This window comes from Pseudopodoces humilis, chromosome 5 (assembly GCF_049639895.1).
Source record: "Pseudopodoces humilis isolate 2021_Gansu_Grassland_sample_001 chromosome 5, ASM4963989v1, whole genome shotgun sequence".
Classification (NCBI taxonomy): Eukaryota; Metazoa; Chordata; class Aves; order Passeriformes; family Paridae; genus Pseudopodoces; species Pseudopodoces humilis.
The window spans coordinates 43,897,819-43,923,600 of NC_142204.1; the positions used below are offsets into that span (position 1 = coordinate 43,897,819).

Genomic DNA, 25,782 nt, shown 5'->3' on the forward strand with positions numbered 1-25,782 from the left:
CCCTCGTGCTAGTCTGTCACCTCCCAAAGAGCAGGTCTTGCCCAGGCTGGCGTGACCACATGCCCTTTGCCAGGATGGTCATTAGAGCTCCAGAGGGAGCAGATCTGCTGACTCCCACCTCTTACCTAGAAGTTACAGCAGATCAGTGCTGAGCAGCAGAGCAAACATCACTGTTTTCTGTCTCAGATTCCTCCAGGGCATTTGAAACAAATTTCTTCCTGTTACAAAGACAGGCTCATCCTTAGTCAGTACATTAGGGATCGCTGTCTGGCTGGTTTCCAAGCAGAGCAGCTGATCTGTGGCCTTGGCTGTTGCCTTTGCAATGATTATGCACGCACAGGGTGGTCTGCAGAGATGTAGCGGCCTTTTATTCCAGGTTGGCATTTTCTTCTCCACATGTCGAACACAGAAAAACCTAAGTACATATCATCTTCCTGTGAAGTAAATCCAAGTTTAACCCAAGGTGGGTGTGGTTTTTTGGGGGGTTAAGATCAAGTAGGCTGGTATTGATAAAACAACCACAGAGACTATGGATGTTAGAAAGAGAGGTGCAGCTTCTGCTGTTGCATTGGGTTTCTCATTGTGGTTTATTTTTCACTCTAATAGTCATTTGCCTTCTGCAGCACAGAACACCTTGGAGCTGTTGGGAGAAGCATTAGCGATGTTTAAAATGGGATATCTTTGGCTGCTGCTCTCCCTGCAATGAGTGGGCTAGGCTAGGCTGATGTGGACAAGGAACTGGTGACTCAGCTGATGAGGTTCCTGGAGCTTTTCAGTAATGAGATTCTTGGCTAGGACAAGACTGCAGTACAATGCAGTTACTCTTTCCTTTGGGAGCAAGTCCTTCAGGAGTTAAAAGCACTGTTCTTTTTCTCTAAAATGATTAGCAATTCTGAACGTACAGAGAAGTATAGAGTGGTTTTGTCATCAGACATGAATTTCTAAAATGCAGGTCTATTTGTTAATGCTTAGCATATTTTCTGAAGGACTCTTCCAAAGCTTTGGAAACCATGCACCCAAGTGTCACAGCCTCACAGATGTTATGAGAAGCCTCACTGTGGGCAGACTTTGCATTTTCACCCATATGTGTTTGTCATTGCTGAGTCTTGTCCTATCTCCTGAAACTCATGAGGCTGAGAGAGAGCCGTGTAAATCCAGGCAGTTAAACAAATGTACAAAGGGGGAATAGCAAGCACAGCATTTTGTAAAAAATGGAGTGGAAATGATTTACTTTCACTTCTGTGTTTCAGTATCATGGCATTTGCTCAAACTGAAAGCAATATTGCTTTGGCTGTCATTTCACTTGCTTTTCTAATTGTGTTTTGCTGCTGCCTCTACAGATTATTAATAAACCATAAATTATTTTCCTAATAATTCTCCTAATGGCTGTTATTTTCTTTTTCATTTCGATTCATGTTTTCTCCTTTCAAAGGTAGTTATATTTGTTAGTTTACCAAATGGAAGAACAAAAGATATTGTCTGTGAATGTCAAAACAGTGTGTTAATCACCATTAAAACAAAACCACAAGTGTCCACAGTTTCTGTGCAGCTTTGTGTAGAAAAATTTCTTTGCTTATTACAGCGTCACCAATTGTCTTCATCCTCTCTCAGCAGTTCTTAATTCATGAAATTTGTACAGCAATGTCTTATTTTTATTGGCAAATCCATGATTCATCTGAAAAGGTTTCATTATCTTACATGCATAAGGGCAACACGAGTGTTTGTTTTATACCTTCTGTAGTGACTGTATGTCTAATAGTGTAATTTGTTCCCTGCCTGCCTGCATCTTTGTGTGCTGCCATCAGTTCTGCTATTGACTTGGAATGAAGGAGAGCTCTTAATTCTACCAGGATGTAAAGCTTCAACATATTCATGCCTTTTGTTTTCCATTTATTTTCTGCAGCTGGGTGGAGACAATTAAAAGTTGCTGGAGGAGCCAAGATCTCTAGTGTTTCCCTTCTCATTTGGGTTGAGAGTAACCTTATTTTTATCCTAGAAGCTTGAGTTAGGAAGGAGGTTATTAAGTTGAGTGATATCCTGCCACTATTGTACAATTTTTCCAGCCAGGTCTTCAATTAGTTTCCACTTCTTGCCAATGTAAAAATTATTTTTGAGCCATGAGGAGGTAAATTGATTACAAAATTGATATCTGATCTAGTTAACTGCTTTCCTAATAATGGGGAGGAAGAAAAAATTGTCCTTTGCTAGTTTTGCAAAAATCTAGTTGTTTTTGTGCTGTACTAGGTATGTTCCACTGTGGAACACCCTGAATGAAACACTGGTGTGCAGTAAGCCCAGCCTTCTCCTAGAGATGATGATTGTACAAGATAGTTTTGATTTGGTCTCATTTTTACTCTTCAAAACCACAATCATTGTCTTTTCTATTCCTTAATATAGATAGCCTGTTAAAGCAAATGACATCACCCAGGAACACATTGTACACTCAGGTTATAAGCCACTGTTATGTCTGATTGCAGATGTAGCAGAAAAATTAGAAAAAAAGTGAATTGTCCATTCTCCCAGTTTTTGTGTATCTTGCCTCATCTGTTATTTTCCTTGCTCTTTAGGTTGCATATGATTATTAGAGAATTTCTATTTCTGTTCCTTTTTCCTCTGTAAAAATAATTTTCTTGGGGAATTTAAAAATAAGAAACTTGTTACTTTAAAAAGACAAATGGTTAGTCTGGCTTTTTCCCAAAAGATGTCCAACATGTGAGAGACAGCCTGTCTAAGAACCGAGTTTGGTTATGGAGTGCTTTTTAAATTGAACAGCTGGAATTTCACTATCAAAGCTTGTGTTTGCAATCTGCTAGGTTCACTTAGCACAGCTGCACTGCTGGGTTTTTGCTATAAAGATATGTCCATATTTACATATATATGTCCATACACATATAGATGTGTGTATATATGTGTGCATACACCCAGCCTGCAAATGCACATATATAAGTTGTTCTGAAGAGTTGGCATTTCTTGATTATATATATATATATTTTTGGAGAAATTTTATTGCAGAAAATGAAAGAATATGTAACAGTACATATAAAAGCAAACAAAGTAGTGTTCAGTCTCAGTCCTTACTTCCCTTGGTAATTACTAATGATGTCCCTATTGCAATACTTGGGGTTGTCTTTTGTGCATTCATGCCTTCAGGGTATCCCTATTGTGCTTTACTTGTATAAGGCAATTATTTATAATAATGCAATTCAGATCATGTTATGGAAAATCGTTTTGTTAGAGGAAAACATATTTGGCTTGAAATCTTGCGTAGTTACATGAAAGTTTGAACCTGCTATTATTTGTCACTGAGAAGAGAGACACAGTGGAAATCTGAAAGGGTCTACTTTTGACTTTGTATCTGCTTGGGTTTTTTTTTCTCTTTTAAATAGTTCTTGCATGATGATGAGAAGATGTCTTATGTAAAATGTTGCTGTGCTGATGAGAATGGTTCATGACATGATGATGCATTTATGGTACAGGTACCTGGAGCTGGAAAGCAGCGGTCATCGAAATGAAATCAGGTTGCATTATCGTTCAGGCAGTCATCGCTCCCACACAGAAGTGTTCCCATACATTTTGGCAGATGATAAATGGCACAGACTTTCCTTAGCAATCAGTGCCTCTCACTTGATTTTACATGTGGACTGCAATAAGTAAGTAGTGTTGTTTCGTAAGAATTTGTCACATTTGGAATATTTAAGCTCTGAGTAAATTAAATAATAATAACAACTTGGGATTCTGTTTTCCCCTTCCTTTTCAGAATTTATGAAAGAGTTGTGGAGAAGCCTTTCATGGACTTACCTTTGGGTACCACCTTTTGGCTGGGACAGAGGAATACTGCGCACGGTTATTTTAAGGTTTGCATTCCCTGAAGGATAAAGAGTGAATTGATTAAGGGATTGAATCATCTTTCTTATGATGAAAGGCTGAGAGATTTGGAATTGTTCAGCCTGGAGAAGAGAAGGCTCAGGAGGTATTGGAAGGATCTCATCAATGTGGATAAATACCTGAATTGTGAGGGGAATGAAGATGAGGTATCCAGACTTTTCTCACTAGAGTCCACTGACAGGCCAAGAAGCAATGGGCAAAACCTGAAACACCTGAAATTCCATCTGAACATAAGAAAACAATGCTACTATGAGGTTTGTCAGAGAAAGACGACTATGGAGATAGTCAAAAGCTGTTTGGACACAGTCTTAGGCTATCTGCTGTGGCTGGTCCTACTTGAGCAGGGATCTCAGGAGCTGCCTCCCAACCTCAATCAGTTTGAGCTTCTGTAATCATAAAACAGCTCTTGGACTGCTTTGAAATTGCTCTTTGACCTTTGCTATTGGAGAGTAGGACACTGAGTACTAATTATATCTTAACTAAGCATGTAAGATCTGCCTGCAAGCATGGGATCTCTTCTTCTGCGTGAAACCATCCCTTTCCAGACATCATAGTTGAATTTCATGCTGAAATTTCCCCAAGTTCTTAACTACATGCAGCTCTGCAGCTGTGTAACAGACATGTAGCTTCTCAGCATTTTGCAAGCTTTATGGAAGGATCCCCATCAGAAATTGTCGTGCTTTAACACCAGCTGGCACCACCTAGCCACTTGCTCACTTCCCTCCATTGTAGAATAGGGAGAGAATTGGAAGGGTAAAAGCTAGAAAACTTATGGTTTGAAATAGTTTAATAGGTAAAGCAAAGCCACACAAGCAAAACAAAACAAGGAATTAATTCACCACATTCCATGTTCAGCCATCCCCAGAAAGGCTCTGTCACCTGTAAGGGCTACTTCGGAAGACAAATGGCACTACTCCAAATGTTTCTTGTTTTCTTCTTCTTGCCCCAGCTTTAAATGCTGTGCATGATGCCCTGTGGTCTCTGATATGACCCCTTCTTTGGTCACTTGGGGCCAGGTGTCCTGGCTGTGTCTCTCCCAACTCCTTGTGCACCCCCAGGCTCCTCGCTGTTGGGGTGGTAGGACGAGCAGAAAAGGCCTTGCTGCTGTGTAATTTCTGTAACATCCCTGTGTTATCAGCACTGTTTCCAGCAGAAATCCTAAACACAGCCTCATGCCAGCTACTTTTCTGTGAAGCAAATTAACTCTACTCCAGCCAAAAACAGCACAAACTCATTAAGGGTTTGCATTAATGTATTTTTTTTACTCTAGTTCCTTTATTCTTCAAGTCTATTTAAGAGTTATATCTTGTAAAAAATTTGCATTTTCTTTAAAAGAGTATTTCTAAGTAACTGAAACTGCAGCTGTTTTCAAATTACTTTTTAAAGGTCATTTCCAAGCTTTTCTGCAGTGACTAACTAAAAATAACAATGAATTCAAAACCACCAAACTCTTGCCACATAATTATATCTTGACATTTAATCTTCAGTCCTTAAAAATTATTCAGTATGCCTGTACATCTATCTATTTTTATTTCTGTTTGTTCTTCTATCACTGAATTCAGTCCAGGCAAGAAGCTGTTTATTCATAACTGTTCTTTTTATCAGGTAGTTTTTCCTGTATGGGCTTTAATGTTTTATATGGTGAATGGAAAAACATGATTTTGACAGGTAAAAATAATGTATCCTTTTGTTTTCTCTCCACTTACACATAGGGCATAATGCAAGATGTGCAACTGCTTGTCATGCCTCAAGGATTTATTTCTCAGTGCCCAGATCTTAATCGCAGTAAGTCTATTAATTCTTATATCATAAGGCGTGCTTTTTACCTTCTTGCCGTCCTACAAGCTCTATAAAACCTTGAATTTAAGTATATTGTTTGTCAACTTGGCATGATTGAACCTATTGTGAATTAATTTGTTAACAGATATTTTATTATTCCAGCATGCCCAACTTGTAATGACTTCCATGGACTTGTGCAGAAAATTATGGAACTGCAAGACATTTTAGCAAAAACATCAGCTAAGGTAATGTTTACTAGGGCTCTAGTCATAGGAGAAATGAGGACTGTCAGTCTTTATTTGCTGTGTTTTTAGATTTTTCATGCTTGTATGGGGTTGTGCACGTGGCTGTGTGCAGAACATCCCTTCATGGTATGTTTACATCTTTATACACCTGTGCCTAATTTATATATACAAATTCTCAGTTCAGAGAATTTTATTGTGTTTAAATACTTCTGTATGTATTTTAATAGTAAAGAGCATCCAAATCCCTGAGCAAGGAAAGTGCTTATAGATATCCAAACTCTATCTATAAGGCTAATAAATCAATAACTTAGAATAAAATAGGGAATTATGCTTATAGTGCTTATTGCAGCAAGACTTACCAAGACTTTGGAAGACCTGAGCTGCCAAAGGCACGTTCAGACAAAATACATGCAAGACAAGGAACTAAGAATCCAAACCAGGACTACTAAGAATCCAAACCAGGACTTTCTTCTTTCTTTCCTTTAGAATATTGCACCCAAAGCATTAATGTCTGCTGTGAAAATAGACTATTCTTTAGATATCTGCAGGAATGCTGTTACCTAGCTGATTTGATACACTAATGTTAAAAATGCCTTGGCTGAAGTGCAGAAAAAATTGCTGATGTTGGTTTTGAGCTTTACTTTCATTTGGCCTTTCTCTCTGCGAGTGTTTTATGTGGAGCAAGATTGTTGATCAGTTCGCACATACAAAGACGAGAAATCAAGGGCTGTACTCATTTTGACCTGCTTATTTAGTTTCATGATGTCCCTGATGTCATGATGATAAGAAAGATGAAATGCATTCTGTCTTGCTTCTCAGTTTCCATCTCTGAATGACTGGTGGTTTAATCATGCTGTATTTAATAATAATTGTTTTATTGTCCCTGACTGTGTTTTCCTAAATGTATTCTCTCATCTGTGTACTTGATGATAAGGGGGGAAGTTTGAGTTGTGTTTTAACTAGTGTAGAGACCACTTAAAAATTCAAAACGTTTTTGTGAACTGTGAATACAGTTGTCCCAAGCTGAGCAGAGGATGAACAAGTTGGATCAGTGCTACTGTGAGAGAACCTGCACAATGAAGGGCACAACCTACAGAGAGTTTGAATCCTGGACGGATGGCTGTAAGAACTGCACTTGCATGGTATGGCTATGGGTTGAGTGGAGAGTCAGGAACTCCAGTGTTTCCTCTGACTAGTTTTATTGAGGCAAATAGTCAGAACTTCCAGATGATGTGTGCTAGGTACTAGTGAAGAACTTTAAAATCTGTTCCAAAATCTAAGGAATAGTACCAATAAATATGTTTTCCTATATTTTCAGCATTACTAGCATGTGTAGCTCCTCTATTTTGTCACCATATGCAGGTGCTAGGCAATATACTTAGCTAGCATGTTATTCCCTTGCACTGAGTTGTGAACAGTTCCTCTGGAATTCTGATTCCTTGATTTTTGTCACTACAAACACTGCCTTTTTCTTAGCAAATGATTTAGTATCTCCCTTGTGACCGATTTCCTTTGGTTGCCTTTCATTACATCTCAATAAGTAATAAAAAATAAAATGTCAGGGTCATTTGCCAGCTTTGTCATATTAGAAATGGAAAAGATTTGCTGGATGGAAGATTCCCAAAAGTATCACAAGTCTAGATGTGATTGCAAGTATCCTTTCAGGTACCAAACTAGGGTGTCTGTATTATTGCCCATTCATATAAAACTCTTTCATTCCATTTGAGCTCATTAAATGCTTAATCCAAAGGCCATTAGAAACCAGTGAAAAGGCTGTTGTTGTCTGTACTACACCTTAGATTGAATTGCTGCTATCTATAATTGGCTAAATGGGTCACTTTAAGCTTAGTATTTTTTTATCTTTGTATATCTGGAGGGATATTAGTTTTTCTTTTAGTATTTTACGGTATCAAATCTGGCTGATAAATGTTTAAAATTCTTTGAATTTAGAATTAAATACATTACATATTTTTGTCTTGGATTTTTCTCACAGCTATAATATTGCTACCTTTTAGAAATATATTGTCTCTAACATGAAATCGGAAGGTAGAGTATTGTTCTGTGCTATTGTCATTTCACAATAATCTGTCAGGTTTTTTTTGCTGATTGGCAGAATGTTTTGCCTCCAAATAGATTTGCCTCTAAAAAAAAAATAGATCATTATCATCTGAAAGAGCACATCATTCATGTTAAAAGATTGTATGTTTGACATTCTGAAGGTATGGTTTCTGTTCCTGTAGTTATTAAAAGACCTGCGTTAAACTGTCTTTTTTGGATGTTGTTAGAAAGTTCACTGCATTTAAAAATAGATTTTCAAGTTCCTGTGTTTGAGAACATCTCTGCTATTGCTAAAGAAAACCACCAGTTAAGCACCTTTTGTTCTCCTAGAACGGTACTGTGCAGTGCGAGGCTTTGATTTGCCCCCTTGCTGACTGCCCACTTAACTCTGCCCTGGCCTATGTGGATGGCAAGTGCTGCAAGGAATGTCAATGTAAGTTCTACTCTTGTGCCTCTTGCTAATGAATGCTTTGAAATCTTAAATAATGTCAACCTTTCTGTAAGTATGTCAGTTAAAGAACTGGTCATTAAATAGCTGGATTGAGGAATCAGGGAACTTGGACTTCTCTGAAGTGTTCTGGGAAACTGATAATCAGAAGGTTTTAATATTTCACGTGGGATATTTTGTTTCATTTTAGTTATTTTTTTTTTTAATTTAGCACAAATATATATATTATCAAAATTTAAAAAGAAAAAAAGTTACTTATAAAGGTTTCTGCAGACTTCCATTATCTATGTTTTGGATTAAACTGCTGGAAATTCAAGAACAATTTCCTGGTGTTTGGTTTTATCACACGAAGAGTGTACTATCAACCTCATGTTACTGAGCTTAGAAATGGAGGTTCAGATTTGATTCTTCTTAGTTACGAGAAGAGAAAACGAGAAGCCTGCAAAACCCAGACACCCAGAAATGTAATTTCACAAGAGGTCATAAAAGAATTAAAGGAAAAATGGAAAAAGGTGATTTAATATTGTCATTTAGGACTGGATACATGATTAACTTTAGGTTTTATAGTATTCTGGTTTTGTTGTAACCAGAGGCCAGAGAAGGGGAATTTCAGGTTAATCACTATCTAGATGGACTATATTTAGTATTTCAGATGGAGTATGTATGTGTATTCCATATGTGATGGTCAGTTATTTCAGACTATGGTAGAGTCCATTCTTGAAATTGAGCATGAGATGCACACGCTTCTTTATTTATCTGTAGATATTGAGATTTTTCTGTGTGGTTTCATCACTGTTCTACTGCTGTATAAAACCTGTTACAGAGTACAGGGAAATACATAACTGGTTAAAGTGACATGTTGTAAGATAAAACTCAGGAAGACGTTTTGTACTCTTTGATCTGGCTCCCACCGAAGTTTATTAATATTTAATTGTGTTAGAAGTTACACAAACCATCCCTTTTTATGAAACCTTATTAACTTACTCAAGTAGATTAATTCTAATTAAGAGGAAATAAGAATTCAAATACTTTTTTAAACCAGCTACACAGAATCTCCATGCATATTAGATGACTTAGGGTAATTGGTAATTCAGGAATGTGGGATGTGTGGCATTCAAGTCTCTGTTAGAGGCCATTTGAATCTCTGACCATGTTGTTAGAATTTGAAAACCTGATCCTCTGAAGCATGTTTTTGTAATGTTTTACCTGTAAATTGAGTTGAGAATTCTCTATCCAGGTGTCAGTGGGAAAGCACTCACATCATGTGACTTCTTCCAAAGTTGTTTTTATTGGGACTCTTGACAAAAGTTAAGAAATGTGAATAAGCATATGGACATTGACCTTGTTGTAGGGCATTGATTCTACTTTGAATTAAGATGCGGTTCTGGTACAGCACACTGATATTTACTCTGATAGTTCCTGTTTGATATTCTTAATATTATCAAAGTGTCTTGGTTTCAGTGTTGCTAATTTGATGCCAGTACATAATTCAATTTATAACTAACATGCACGCATGCTACTTTCTTGACAAACTATCAGAGAAAATAATTAGATCAGAAAATATAAATTAAAATTGCTTTTGATTTTTTTTTCCTACTCCCATCTAGGTTATTTAAAGTGACTTTTAAAATAAATCATGCTATTTTTTAAAGTGGCTAAATTCTGGGAGCCAAAGGACAAAGAATGTAAATTGGAGTCTCATTGACAGGGTAGTTAAATTCCAGTGAAAGAGTAGAAGTTAGAGGCAATGGAGGCTACAAGACTCTCACTTATTCTCCAGGCCACTTTGTTGGAAATGCCAAGTTGTCTCTGAGTTCATACATACGTGCCAGCTGTATTCTGTCTTGGTGTCTCTGGGTCTCTGAGCTGATTGAGGTCAGTGTGCTTGTTGAACTTAGTTCTTGCTGGAGGGGTTCAAAGCTGAGCTGCTCCATCTGGACAGGTTCTGAGAATAACTTAATTGTTCTCTGTGCTCAGGACAACAGCAAGGGATATAGCTTCTGACTAGATAATACAGAGCAAACACAGATGGCTTGTAATTGGGAAAACAGCTAATCAGGGGTCTTGCTCATGGAGCCATATCCTTGGTTTTGGACAAGCAATCATAAGTGCTGAGAAAAAAATGATGCCTGATAGACTATTCTTTAGCTGGATTTAGTATCTGTTTCAGGATAGAGCATATATGGATATTGATGTTTCCTTTCTGGTATTTGTTTTCTCATACCAGATGATGGGTAGTTCTGCCAGACTGTTGTTTGAGTAGAAGTGCCCAGGCAGTGACAGCTGCTGGAACCTTTTGGCTGTGTCTCACTCCCCCAGGGCTGAGTGCTTCCCTCCACACTTCTTCCTTTCTTCTGCTGGTGTTAAAACAATGCCACCAAAAATCAAAAGAGTGAGATTGGATTTAATGACAGCTGGCAGAGAAGAGTTAAGAGCACAGGTTTTTCAGTGACCAGCAAGGAGGCTTTTTGGGATTTTTTTTTTTCTTGGTTGGGGTTGTTTTTTTGGTTTTTTTTACCCCTCAGTGACTGAGAATGGAGTCATTCTTCACGGCTTTAGGCATGTAGAATTTGGGAATACAATCTGAAGTGACTTCACTTATGCTACTAAATAAAATACAGGGCAGGCACAGTCCTGGGGCACTTGTGGCTCACATGGCTAAAGCCTCTTCCCCTTTCCCACCCCCAGCAGATTATCTGCATCCAAATGGTTGACTGGGAATGGCCTCTGATCAGCCCTGTGCCCTCAGCTTGTGCCTGGCACTGCTTCAGAGCATCTTGGCTGGTACAGCTGACATGGTGCCATGATGTGTGCTAACACTCAGACTGCAGGGAGTTACACACTGTAACCAAACATTTTCAAGCCTGCTGTCATTTGCTGTTTCATTTACCTGTTGTGTTTCATTTACTAGTTGTGGGCATCACCAGTTTGGCTCCCTTGATAACCAGCTGCAGAGACTGGCACCTCCAGAAGGCACTTGGTGCAGAGAGGGGCTGGAAGGGGTGGGATTAGCTGTCTTCTGGAAATGGACATCTCCTTCCATGGCTTGTGTACAGAGCCCAGGTGATTAGATCAGACACTGAACTTTTAGACAGCTGAAGTTGTGAGACTAATCTTACATCAATTACTGCTATGTATATTGGGTGTGTAAGATAGGAATGTAAAGTGCTGGATTTTTAAGCCTGATTCTGGCATTAAACTGTTATGCTAACAGACTTTCCCACGCTGCCAAATCCTAGGAATTAAATTTCAGCCCAGTCCAGCATTTACGTTTTGGACAGTGAAGCTTTGTTTTGTCTTGTTCTATGACATTTTCAACACTTAGGAAATTTCAGCACAACTGATTCTTCATGTTTTTTTTAATGTTTTGTTCAGGGAAGAACACTTAGTGAGGAATGGTTTAGATATTTTTTTTTAAACCAATATTTCTTTGACTTTGGTTCTTTTTGTGAGCCAAAAGAAAAAAAGCCACAAAACAAACAAAAACCAAACCCTGACCTTCTCTCCTAACTTCATACCTTTGTTTCAGGCCATTCAGACAACTTGTACTGTTTTGTCTTGTGTGAAGGTCGATGCTGGTAGCATGAGGAATGGCAATGAATGCAAATTATCACTGTGTTTTCTATTAGCTGAAATGGGCTAAAAGAAGCAGTAATCTTCCAGGGCAGATGAATGGGCCAGTGTGTTGGATATATGTTTCAGCTGTAGACAATGTAAAATTCAGTCCAGCTACCATAGCATACATCTCAGCTCAGTGGAGCTTTCTGTGGAGAACTGTTTGGAGCTGGAAGCCAGAGACTACTTTTTTCTATGCTTAATGCAATTTAGAAGAATTCTGAGAAGGAATGTGCAAAAGATCATTAATTTTTTTTTTTTTCTGCAAAGGCAATTGCTTTGTGTGGTGATAGGCACCAATAGAAATTGTGGAGAGATTAAGGTTGCCTACTGACCACATAAATATTGCTTTAGACCACAGGCTTGGCTTAAGAAGTACCAAGGACAAGTTCATTTATTTTAAGTGAATTGTGGAAGGACTGCCAATGTCTTAGCAGCTGAGAGAATTGATGCATAGTCAGCAGATCTTATTATGGTAATGTTTTTATTAGTCGATGTATTAACACCAAGGCATCACCTCCAAAAGCTATACGCACTCTTTATTTTTTTTAAATGGAACTAGTGTATTTTAAACAAACTAACTGATTTTTATTTTTTTTTTACAAGACCAGAAGTGATATTTGTGCCAGTGTCTGGTGCAGTAATAATTCCCATCACCACAACTGATTTCCAGGAAGCAAGTGCTCTCTTCTCATCACTCTCTTCCTGCCAGTGATGCTGCAGATACATACTGACCTAGTAGAAAACTATTAAAATCCATCCCAACAGATTCCAGTATAGGTTAAAATCTGAGCCATTATGGTCAAATCTGCAGGCTGTGATTTTTCCATATACCTGTTTGCTTGTTTTTCTGCTGAGACAGGATATTTGATGGGTTTCTGGTGCATCTTAGCCAAATCTACAGTCTAACACAAGTATTTTAAGCAACTGTGAGAAGCATAGGGTTGTACTGGATCAGCTCACAGTTCTGGTGCTAGCAGGTGTGGAGAGAGAGTGTGTAAAGGGGGATTTATAACTTGGGAAGGATTTTTAAACCAAATAATTGAAACACAAATATGGACATTGTAGCTCTTATTAACATGTGTGGGTTTCTCATGCAGTGATCTGTCTTGATATCTTGTAGAAACTTTTAATGTTATGATTAAAATTAAAGGGATTTACCTACCATCTTGCTTGTCATAATTCACCCATATTTTTTCCTCTAAAGCTAGACACTTCTGCCAACTCCAGCACTTATAGCCTACTGACAGAGAGAGAAGGAGCTGTGAAAGCCCACCTGCTTCTTTGTGGCAGCAACTGACCATCAGCAAGAGCATTAACATTTGTATCTAGAAACTTAAGGAATATTGGTTAAACTTACTCTGAAACTCAAAATTAATCCAGGTGGTTTGAAGCATTGTGGACTTAAGCCTGTGCTGTTTATTGAGGTCCATATTTTTATAAAATTGCCACTTTCTCCCTGGGCTTTTATCCTCCAGCCTTAGGTGACTTCCATCAGCAGCAAAGTGGGATGCCAGCCCCCTGCCTTGTTCAGCCAAGGGCTGGAGAAGCTTCTGCATTCAGTGTGGCACAGAGAAGAGGCTGTAGCTTGGAGAAGTGATTAGTCACTGCCTGAACAGGTCATCTTATCCTTGCAGTAAATCAGAAGAAGGGAAATGGAAGAGCATCTCCAGCAGGCTGGCTGGAACACAGCATGAATCTGAGGGCTGAGGGCAGCCAGCAGACTCGGGGTGTCAGAGCAGGCAGCAGTACTGGAGGAAGAAGAAGCAGTTTTTATCAGTAAAACAAAGATTTCTCATTTATCATAGTTCTTTAAAAAATGCACACTTTAGAATATAGAGGAAAAGCAACATTCTGGCTAATACAAAAAAATAGTTGCTTTTTGATTTTAAATATAGTTGCTTTTTGATTTTAAATACTTGTGTGGCTTTTGAAAGAACATAAGTGCAAATAGAGCATAAATTTTGTTCTTCTGAGATTTCTTTTTAATATGAAAATTCAGATAAATTAGCCTACTTCAGAATAGTATTAAAAGATATCTTGAATATAGCCAACACTTGATTGTTTCATAGAGCTGTATTATTTACTATAACCTCATGTAGTCAGCATGCAGAACTTCTGAATGTTATTTAGCAGAATAGTGTACATTCAGCCTCTACTTTTTGGATTTTCTGTGCTGAAATGTCTCACATCAGCCTTGTTTTTCAGGCTTTTGAATTACATATAATGACAGTAACACATTGGGATGACAGATAAAAAGCATTATAGACCCACTTGTACTACTGAGATGAATTACATTGTACTTTACCAACTGTTTAAACCATTTTATTACTTCTCATGACTTCAAAAGAAAGTCAGTATTCATATTAATTTAGAAATAGGACATAAATAATTTTTCTAATTAAATAATTTTACAAGAGGAAAAACCATGTCCTTGAGCTCGTGTAAGTCAGTAAAATCAGTGGAGATGTTTTAGATTTACAAAGCTGTAATAGGAAAACATACTTGATGCACCTGTCATTTGTGAATCCAGCACAGCTCCTAGAATGTCAGTCTCACAAAAGGGCTGAGGTTGGAAGGGATCTCTGGAGATCTGGTCCAGTCCTCCTGCTCAGGCAGGGTCATCTCGAGCAGGCTGCCCAGGACTGTGGCTAGATGGCTTTTGAGTATCTACACAGATATTTGGGATATGTGGGACTCCACAACCTCCCTGGGCAACCTGTGCCAGTGCTCAGTCACCCTCACAGAGACAAAGTATTTTCTTCAGTCCAAATTTTTTTTATGTGTTCTGATCTGTGCCTGGTGCCTCTTGTCCTGTTACTGGGCACCACTGAGAGCAGCCTGTCTTTCTCTTCTTCATTCCCTTCCATCAGGAGTACACACACTTTGGGAAGATCTCCTCAGAGACTTCACTTTTCTGGGATGTGTAACATCTCAGGAAGCTGAGACACTCTAAGAATGTTTTGGTGCCTTTCCTGTGCTGAACTCAAAGACAGCTGAAGACAATGGAAGGATTCCCTTGGCTTTGGTAGGCAGGGCCAGTCTGACCCCAGACCCAAGGTGCTCAGTCTCTGCTCTATTTTCCATTGTAAAGCTATAGAAATTTTCAAATTACTCTTACACCACAGCAATATCTGGTTTATCTCTGTTAAATAGCCAATGACAGAATTGTTAGGGGATTTTTGCTGCTGAGCATGTAGTCTCTCATGGCTTTTCTAATTTGTAAGCTGGCCAGTATTTCTCATCAGAAGGAAAACGGAATCTTTTGACTTGCAATTTCTCTCTGAGCAGGAAACCCATTCCTTCTATGTCTTTTGTTCTCTATAAATTAAAATATAGCTTATAGTAAATTGAAATACAGCTTACAGTATTTGGACTTCGCAAAATATTTTGTTCCTATTTTGTTTCCTTTCCCACTTCCCCATGTGCTTTGAATTTCGTTGTTCCTTGTTAGCAATGGAGAACTGGAGCAGTCAGTGCCTGTGCCTGTCTCAGATTTTCATGCCTCAAAGTGTGGCTTCCTCCTAGCTGAGTGGCATTTTAGCTGTTCTGGACCCCATGCATTATGGAGCTCCACTAGAAGACTCTAGATATAGAGACAATGTATCAGTAGATGAGGAGAACTCCAGTTAATGGTAAAATTATCTGGTTTTAGTCTTACTGTGTGCCTGAGGAGTGAATGCTAAAATAAAGTATGCTTAAGAAAATCCTTATTCATTAAAATACATTACACTGGATATACAGCAATCTGCACTAAAGAAGAAATTGGAAACATAATATTGGTAATTTTATTGGTAGAGAATTAAAAATATTTTTTTACATGGAGAATTTTGCTGTAGGCCATGCTCTGCTCTCCTTATAACCTATTTTGTCGAGGTTGTGTAGGAAAAGAGCTAATCTTTTCCATTCCTTTTTCATTATATTCTTACCAAGGAGTTCATAAAATACAAAATACCTGCAGCATATTATTATTTTAGTTTATCTTCAGTGCAAATAAAACATTAACATATGCTAGATATGAATATATTTGCTTTCAGACAGCTGGGAGAGGACAGATTGGCTATGTTCCAGCTTCTAATAAGTTGGTACCCTAGCTTTAGTAATGCTGATTTCACCAGAATTTACTTAGGTAGCTATGAAATAATAATTTATAAACATCTGGTTCTATTTATAATTACAAAAATCATCTAGAATATGTAAGTATTCACATGCATGTGTGCTGATTTCAATGTTTGTTCTCAGCAGTGATGTGCTTATGTCACTGTATATGCATTGTTGGTATACGAGGTTCTTTATTGTTTGATTTGTTTTTTGGGGGGCTGTGGTGGGTTTTTTTTTGCTTTGTTTTAGGTTTTTTCTGGGAGGGATTTTTTGTTGGGGTTTGTTTTTTTTTGTCCCATAACCAGAAGCACATTGCCAAATCAGCAGCTTGTAGCTGTTATCCTAGTTTTTGCCTGAACCCTTTATTCTGTAAATCTTGTTAATACCTATCAAAATAGGTATTATTTTTATATTTATCAGTATTATCAGTAGCAAGCATCTTCAGTGGGTATGTGCTGTGGAAAAAAGAATAAATTTGCCTTAGCTGAAAACCCTAGAACTACAGGTTTTGGACAAGGTCCTAGAAATGTTAGAAGTGGGAGCCAGAGAGTACTGATGGAGTCAAGGCTCTACAAAATCCAGCCAACCAACTGAATGAGATTCCTGGCTTGTACAATTTTGCAAAGACCAGTTTGCACTTGACATACTCGTGTTCAGAACAGGGTTGCCACATTGACAAGGATTGTTTGGATGGAAAGCTGGCCTGGGGGAGACACTGGCAGGAGATATGGGAGTGTAGAAGAAGGCACACATACAGTTTTTTGACAGTGCCTATGTCTGTGAAATGAAACAAATGGGAAGGTTGTGAAAGCTGAAACTCAATAAATAAATTATTGGAAGGAAATCCACCACAAAACTGTCAATAAATGTGATCTTATTTCCCCTGGAAGGGATGGTAAAATATGAATGAAGTTGATTCAGTGAGATTAATATAAAATGATGCTCACTGTTATCCTTTATTTGTCTTTTTATGAAGATAATGATTTAAACCCATGGCTTTCAGTCTCTTGGACTGCAGAAGTTTGACATTTTTTCAGTGGAAACATGTAGTGAATTAAAGCATCTACTTCTTGGTTTACTTCTCTTAACTACTGCTTGCAGATATCTGAAGTGTGATGTATAGACCTCCAGGCTGTTATTGATTGCTGTTTCTACATCTGTCAGCTCGTAAAATACATCCAGCTTCAAATAATGGTCACTTAGTCCCATGTGAAACACAACTTTAAAATGAAAATCTTGGCTGATATGGTGTAACAGACCTTTATCCTGCTTTCCTCTTCTGCTGCCTTCAAAAACATCATTGCAATCCTCTTTATTTGAAGAGTTTCTGCAATTTGCTTTTGTCACTGTACCAGGACTGTGTCAATGATGTTTCTGTAACTTTGTTCTGCCTCTCTGCCACTTCAGAGAATTTTTACTAATTTTTGCCTTTTTGGGGATTTTTATTTGTTATCAGTTTCCAGTAAGAAGAAAACCTTGTTCATTTGTTTGTGAGGGTGTTTGACCGTCCTAAGCCTTTTTCTGCAGGGTGGCTGACTAGTTTATTTTCATCTTCTACTCACTGAAATTATTTGTGTAATTTTCTGATTGTAAATGAAAATTCTGGTTTCCCCTTCTTGCTTTAAATTATTTTCAAGTATAATTTTGACTGTTTCCTCAATTTCATTTTAATTCATGACATTTGGTTAAAATCCCTTGACATTATTTTACATCTAGAACTTTTTTTCCCCAACAGATGAAAAAAATTGAAGTTATTATTACGTTTGCTTTTTTGTTCTGGTCCAGTGTATACATATATAGTGGTGTTAGAATTACAGTGACATTAGTGTTTGATGCAATAAATTGGTTCAGAAAACACCTGGTTTCAGTTGGAAGTTTTTTTCCTGCCCCCCATCCTGAAATCAAAGCAAGTAAATATGCTTGACTCATCTGGAAAACAGGCACATAACCTGTTTTTTCTAGTAAGAATACTTTGAATACTTTGAAGGTTGGGAAGATGAACAGCCATGCTTCTCTCTATGTTGTTATTACTTTGACAAGGACATGTAAATTTAGGTATTGTTTCCTTAAGATGTCTCTTTAGGTTATATGCATACTGACTAAAGTGCAGTATTTTTCTCTGGGCAAATTTCATAGGCTTGTAAAGGGGGGGTTTGTAGATGTTTTCATCTTGTTTTATCTAGAAACCTTGTAGATCCTCAAGGCATCTAAAAGAGCAATCAAATCTGAGTATAGCATAGAGGAGATAACAATCTTGCATATGGTTGTTGTGAATTTCTCGGGCAGGCTTCTTAATAGTAGTAGTGTATGACTTCAAGATGCTTAAATGTTGTCCATTGTCTTCTGTGACTCTTGATGAATAGAGTTGGTAGTACAATGTAAGCCTGTAACCACATGCTTTTCATTTTACTTATTTTGCAGTATTCTGGTGGTGAGTTTCTGTGAAGAAACATGGGAATAAATGAAGACATTTTAGAAGTAGAAAGTTAAAATAGACATACAAATTAATAAGGGAATCACATCCTTGGGGAATCACTGGTTCTATCAGTGCTAGTCATTTTTTAAACACCCTCTCTCAAAAGCACAGGAGCAGGCAATTCCAAAATGTTGGAAGTCAAGTAGATGAGGCAGAAGGTCAGCTTGACTGAAAAGGGATCTTCTTTTGGATGAAGCTAAGGCAAAGAAGGAGGGTATATGCCCAGTGGAAGCAAGGTCAGCTGACATGGGAGGAATACAGAGATGCTGCTTGCCACTGCAGGGAGAAAATTGCTGCACCTGGAGTTGAATACAACTCCATACAGAGAAGCAGACTTAATTGCACAGTGTGTGAAGTCTGTCTAATGTATGGAAAGGTCCTTCTAAGGACAGTAGGAGTATTAATAGATATGATTCTTTTTTTAAAAAATTATCAGTGACTGTAAAGCTTTCTTTCACTAATGTAGTTCCCAAAGACAAAAGGAGTAGTTATGTTAACAGTTGTTATGAACTCCAGTTTACTGGTTTTCCGTGATGAATCAGCATATCAATAGATACAGTTGGGAGAAATTAGCTGTGACATAGCAGAATCTGTGAACATCTGCTCCAGCTGCTTTTAAAATTTTAATTATTTCAAATCCTGAACTGACTTTAGGCATGAAGAATTGTATTGTTTGGGAATGTACAATGGATAATAGTTATTTCTAGCCTTGAGTAACAGCATGTTAGATGTACATTGGTTTCTTTTAAAAGTTGTCTTTTGAAAATTTCCAAAACTATTGGTAATATCTGATTTTTTTTTTTAATGTTAGTTTTTGGCTAAATATTATTAGATAATGAACATTGGGAGTGAGTAATAAAATAATTAGAAAGCCAGTTCATGTAGCCAATTTTAATCAAGATTTCCAAAAATGTATTTACACTGCTGTCTGCGTTAAAAACCTTTTGCTGAACTAATGCTAAAGACTTAGCTTAAGAATGTTAAATACAGTTATCTGGAGTGTTTGTGATTATGCCAACTAATCCTGTCATTCTGGCTGAAGGGAGGGATGGAAGGATTGGCAGATTCCTTATGTGGGAACAGAAGTGGATGGAAGAAGAGTTGGGAGCATGAAACCCTGTCAGTTGCTGTACAGAGCTAGATGCAGGTCCTTTGAAAGTGAGATCTAACAACAGCAATGGATGTGGTGCTCCACTCCTGGGAATGTCTGAGCACATTAGACTGGCCTGCACCAAGAAGGCAAACGTGAGTATTGCTGAAACAGCCAACTTAACCAGGGGCTGCTGTTCACAGGAGAAGGGAAAGCACATGGATCTGAGAGGAAAGTAGATACAGTGAGATGGATGCCAGGTCACAGGATGCTGTGCCTTCACTAGGGAGGTGTGTGCAGCGAAGTCACAGTGCAGAATTTCTAGCTAAAACATCTGTGGAAACTGTTCTGGAGATTCTGATTGAGAGTGGAAGCATCTGTAGGGTCCCTGATAGTTGCTTAAATATGACTTTAGTCTGTGAGTACTTGATATGGCAAGCTGTTGGTAAGAAACCTCCAAACTGTTGGAGGTAGCAGTGAATTTCTGGAACAGAAGCTGTGTGGAACCTTTGACTTGGGAGCGTGGAAACTAAACATCACTTCCAAGTTTTTCTACCCTAATAAATGCCTGAATAGATGATGGTGGAGCTTGTATTTGCATAGGATATTTTTTAGTGCTGTCAAATTAAACTGTCTAAATCTGGGAAAATTCTGTTGCTCAGAGGCACTTGCCTTTTCCTGAACATGTTCATGTGACCTGTGTCCACAAAGATGCAGAAAGCCACGGTCTCAGTAGTCACGTGCAAAAATTGTGTCTTTTAAAATTATGCATGATTGGTGCCCTCTCTTTTTCTTTATGGAAAATATGGGCAAATATCCTAATGAATAAAATGTATTGTTTCCCATTTGAAGTCCCTGGGGAGCAGAGTAGCAGTAACACCCTGTAAGTACAGCTGTAGCAGTAGGTGTGTGTCTTCCTATCCATGTCATGTCCATGGATGGTTTCATCTTATGGCAATGGAGAACACAAGGCTCTTTTTATGTAGTAAATTAATGCTGCGTGGTGATATCTGTTTAGCTCTCACAGATTTCAAAATACTGACTCAAAAGTGTGCAAGTCTTTAGCAGTTTTTAATTAATTTCATAAATTCTTAATACTCAATCTGAATCAGTTAATTTAATTTCATCTTGCATGTGAATGCCTGTGACTTGAGGCATTCTGATGGGTGTATGGGTGAATTTAAGCATGTCTTGAAGCATAAGGTGCTCTAGGGAGGTGTTTAGTTTTCCAGCTCTGCTATTTTTCTCCTAACAAAGTTTTCAGAAAAATATCTTTTACAACTTGCCCAGCAGTCCAGCTGAGAAAAGATGGAACAAAGTACAAATTTCCCTGTCAGCATTTGATAAAGTATCTATTTGCACCTTCACTAAATATAGCTATGTCATTGGTGTTGCAGGTAGCTGACATAAAGAATGTATCAGATAATGTCTAATCCCATCTTTATGGGGATTAAGCAGACCTGTAATATTTGCATTGGAGTTCTCTTGGTCTGTCAGACTGTTATCCTATTTCTAAACCTTTAATATAACTTTAATACAGTTGTCATTTAATTAATATTAAGCTCAATTGCTTTTCTTCTCTTGACACCCTCTAAGGCTTTTGTCTAAGATGTTTGATTTTATAGTTTGATGTTTTGCTGTGAAAATTATTTGAGTATTGTATTGTCAACACAGTGAATTTTTCATAAAATGGGTGGGCATTTTGTTCACATTAGGCAAGCCCAAGCTTTTAAAATACTATGTAGGCCAAAATATTTCAGTTCTCTTTAACAAGCAGAAAGAATATGGTCCATTGCACTAAAGCAAAAATTTTTCGTGTCGTTCAGTAGAACTGTTTTGGCTGCTCTGTTTAACCAAGCCGAAGTTGCATTGTGAATAGCAGTAATGCCCTTTTTAGGGGAAGCTGGCATCAAACACATGGTCCAGTTTGGATCTTTGCTTACCAAGAGATACCTCGATTTGTGCAATTAGTGTCCCTTGTCTTTGACTGGCTGTAGGCTCTTTCCCAGACTCCCCTGTCTGACAGCCTACTTACAAGTTTTACTCATCTGTTAGGTCTATTTGTCTCAGCTGAACAGCTGTCAATAGAGTTTTTAGTCATGTTTTCACTGCTTTTTCAGTGCTCAGACTACCTCTTTAGTCTTTAAGGATGACTCAAGGAGCCTGTATTCCAGGATTCAGATGAATTCTATAGAACACTTCTCAACACCACCGCATAGGTTAGATGAATTATGCAATTTCCTGGTAGCAGTTGATGGAAATATAAGGAACACAAGAGGCAGGGGAAGGAATTTAGGATTTCAGATTGTCTTCTTGCCAGTGTGACTAAACAGCCTGTTAGTGTTGGAGGTGCTTCACACTATAGATACTCTTAAGTTATTCTAAGACTAGTGTAGAAAAATGACTTTGTGTTTTAAATGTAATAGAAACATTTAGCTTTTCCAGCTAATGAGAAGACATGAATTGTAATTGATTCCTTGTCACGATAAAATTTCAAATGCATTTTTCTTTTTTTTTAGCTGAGGAAGCAGAAGCAGATATATGCAGCTTTTCAGCAGTGATTGACTGGAAAAAATTGCAATATATTTTTCAGCTTGAAATTTGGAATAATTTTGAATTGTTGAGGGAGATGGCATGAAATGAAGTAAGTCTGTAGCCTCACTGACTGCAGTAACAGAGGAGTTTGTGCTTTCCAGAAAATGAGCAAAGGAGAAGTAATGTTCAAATCCCTGCAAAGATAAATGAGAAAGGGGTGAGAGCCATGCCTAGTAATGACGTGGCTGTCAAAAGAAAGAAATTCAGGGAAGGTGACGATCATCTCTGTGTGTACTTCTAAGGATAAAACCACACTGTGGTTTTGCACTATGTATGCTTGCAAAGTAGGATTAATGGGATTTACACAATGCCTAGGCCTTAATCTCTGAACAGTAGAAAATGTAATCAAAGAGATTCCAAAGAGGAGGTAGGAAAACTAAGTGAATGAGACAGGTTTGAGGTTTTATTTGTGTGAAATAATTTTTGGGTGAGTTTCCTCCCTGCCAACTGACCAACATAAGTGAACAAATAATGAGGCAACTTAGGCTTAATTACCAGTTTTTAGGTTGTCCACTCATAATTACTGACAAAATTCACAAAACTGCAAGTTGTAGCTCATTGGGCAGTCGTGAATACAAGAAATTAAAGTGGTTAGAGGAGTTGACCGATGTGCTAAACTTTCTGCTTTCCCTTGGTGATAAGTCTGAATCCAAACTAGCTGAGATACCACAGGGAAGTGTACATGCAAGTGTACATTCCTCAGGGGGAAGGCATGTGCAATCTAGACAGTGAAGTGATAAATGCAGAAATGAGAAAATGTACTACTTGGGATCCTGAGAACTCAGTGAATGGAAGGCAGGAGTTCACTGATTCATGCATTTTGCATCGACAGTTATAATAATACAAAAGGAAAGTATCATTTGGAGGCCAGTGGGAAGAAGAATGGATTGTGGAAGAGAAGGGATGGTTTAACAAACTGTTGATAATTCATTGAACAAACACAACAGCAAGTGGGCTCCTGAAAGATTCCTTCTGCTAGAGGAACATGGAGAAGATTCCATGTCATCACAATGTGTTAAATAATACTAAAGGGTAGTTGCATTATTAATACAGCTATGTAAATATAAGCAGGCCTTGCTAATAATTATTTTCACGGATGCTTACCAATGTAATATTTGATCACTTTATGCATACAAATACATCAAGAGTAGTCAAACTTGTAAGTGGTTTTGTAGGCTTCCCATTTCTTCTTCTTAGAAACCTGTGTTCTGAACAATATATATTATTTTAGGTACTGGGGGAATGTGGAAGTTGGATGGGAAGAGGAAGTGGTTGATGTAATTCAGCTGTAGATGAAATCCTACATAGGCAATAACTATCAAGATCTGGAACAGCTAATCATCGGGTAATGTCTTGACTGTGACTCAGTCTATTGAATGAAAGGATTTAGGAAGATGAAGGATGATACACTTCCCCAGAGAGATACCAATCACAAACTAATCAAAATATCCTGGGAAGCATCTAGCCAAGCAGAAATTAAATCTTCACTGGACTTTTCCAATTACACAGTACTAGTCCAGATGTTCATGTTGCTGAAACATTTTTATTTCTGAAGGAAAATAAAGACAGGAATCACCAGCATCATGGGATGTTTACTGGCTGTGACAGTTGCTGTCAGGAGGCAGGAGGAACATTCTGTTCCACATTGCCTGGGATCTGGGTGCCAATGTCTTAGGATGAAAGGCGTGCAGAAAAAAGTTAGTAGATTTGTCTTTCTAGAAATCTTTCCATGTGTGCTTAATATTCATCTAACCAGACAAAGTTTTTAGAAGCCTCCAGGTAGCCTGGTGCAGATCTGCCTTTTACTGTTTGTCAGGATTCTTCCTCAGTAGGCAGCGGGAGTGGGCTGGCAAGAGAGTGGGCAAAAGACGCATTTGTGGCAGCACTGGGAGAAGAAAAGTCAGTGTGCACTGGCAAACTTATACCATTGCTGAACCCACCAGTGCCTGCCATGATAAGTAAACACAGAGCCAGTGGTGCTGGTGTGGATGAAGTGCCTGTGTGTTTTTGGCATGGTTGAGAAGAAAAAAAAAACAAATGGTAGTACTCCAAATTAGAGCTTCAGTGCATCCTTTGGAAGGAGATGCCCAAATATGACAGGATCATTCATGTATTAGAGAACACTAGTAGGAAAGTATTACTGTTTGATGATTTTAAGAAGAAATATCCCTTTTGAATGTTGTCAGTGAGAGCAGCAGTCCATAAGAAGACATGCTTAAGCTTGTGCTTAGATTATTCAGTTTAACAGGTTTTTAATTCAGTTTCAATTAATTCTTTTTGACTGGGCAGTTGTTTGTTGGATTTTCTCTCTTTTCTCATAGTTTGATCATCCTATATAGACAGGTCCCTGATACCTGGAAGCATTATAACCTTGCTGACAAGGCTGCAGCAAAATGCTTGGATTGTTTATTTAGGGGAGCTCAATGGATGAGAGATAATTTTCTTAGCTGCATGATGGCCAAGTGTTGTGGTTGTGGAGGTGGGCATGTGAACTGTACTTGAAATTTCTGGCACCCACACAGGCTTTAAACATACACTCTGCTGCCATGTTCTAACCTTTGAGGAACAATCTTTGGGTGCGTGAAGATACATGGGAAAGGGTCAAGGGCCATCTGGGCAGAGCCATCTCTCACAGACCCAGAATTTCTAAGTTTTTCTTGTTTCCAAGACTTTATGGAGAAGAGCTGATTTTCTTGTTGAAAGCAAGTATTTGTGATACAGTGTCACTGATTAGAATGGTTTCATATGCAAAGACTTCCAAAGCCTGTTGGTGAAATTAAAAATTGGCTTTATGATTTCACACTAGATTGATGTGTCCTTTTGATGCTGCTTCTGTGTACGTTATTTTCTATGTTTCTTTGAAGAATCAATTTTGTTGCCATTAATAAGGAGACTGGATTTAGTGGACATATTTTCTTCTAAGATAGAATGACAGCGATTTTGATGTCTTTTGCCATTTCTGTGAACAGTCATAGTCTGCCTGTTGGGAACATGAGGATGTGTTAACAGTTCATTGCCATTGTGTGATCCTCAGGCATTGCTATACTGCATTTTTTCCTGTCACGTGTAGTTCTTAGGAACTTGAAATATATGGGGCAAGGGAAGGGCTGAATATTTGAATATTTCAGTTTTGTGTCGTGGCCTGTAATGCACAGGAGGTGATATGTATGACTGGATGATTGACTTGTCTTGCCTAGAGTTAAGATCTGCTAGTCCCTGGTAAAGAAGTATATAGAATTATTTCATGTACTTCCTTCTAGAAGAGCTTGTTTTGGGGAGAGGAAAGAGACACAGTGTTGAGCTTTTATGACTCTGTGAGTCACACACTCTGGGTGTAGTGGGATGACCCTGGCTGGACTCCAGGCACCCCCCAAAGCTGCTCTCTCACTCCCCTCCACAGCTGTACTGGGAAGAGAAAATGTAACAAAGGATATGTGAGTTGAGATAAGGACTGGGAGAACACTTTGGATGCTTGTATCACACAAGATAG

The 25,782-nt window shown here is 38.2% G+C and overlaps 1 protein-coding gene across 1 annotated transcript in view; it reads left to right on the forward strand.

The window, feature by feature from the left end:
* The window catches only part of NELL2 (neural EGFL like 2), a 136,198-nt gene that overhangs the window by 27,001 nt on the left and 83,415 nt on the right, over nt 1-25,782 (forward strand). The window contains exons 4-9 of the mRNA XM_005519293.3: nt 3,477-3,650; nt 3,758-3,854; nt 5,598-5,670; nt 5,827-5,909; nt 6,923-7,051; nt 8,298-8,400. Of these exons, the coding sequence (XP_005519350.1) occupies nt 3,477-3,650; nt 3,758-3,854; nt 5,598-5,670; nt 5,827-5,909; nt 6,923-7,051; nt 8,298-8,400 (659 nt within the window). The remainder of the gene's footprint in view (nt 1-3,476; nt 3,651-3,757; nt 3,855-5,597; nt 5,671-5,826; nt 5,910-6,922; nt 7,052-8,297; nt 8,401-25,782) is intronic.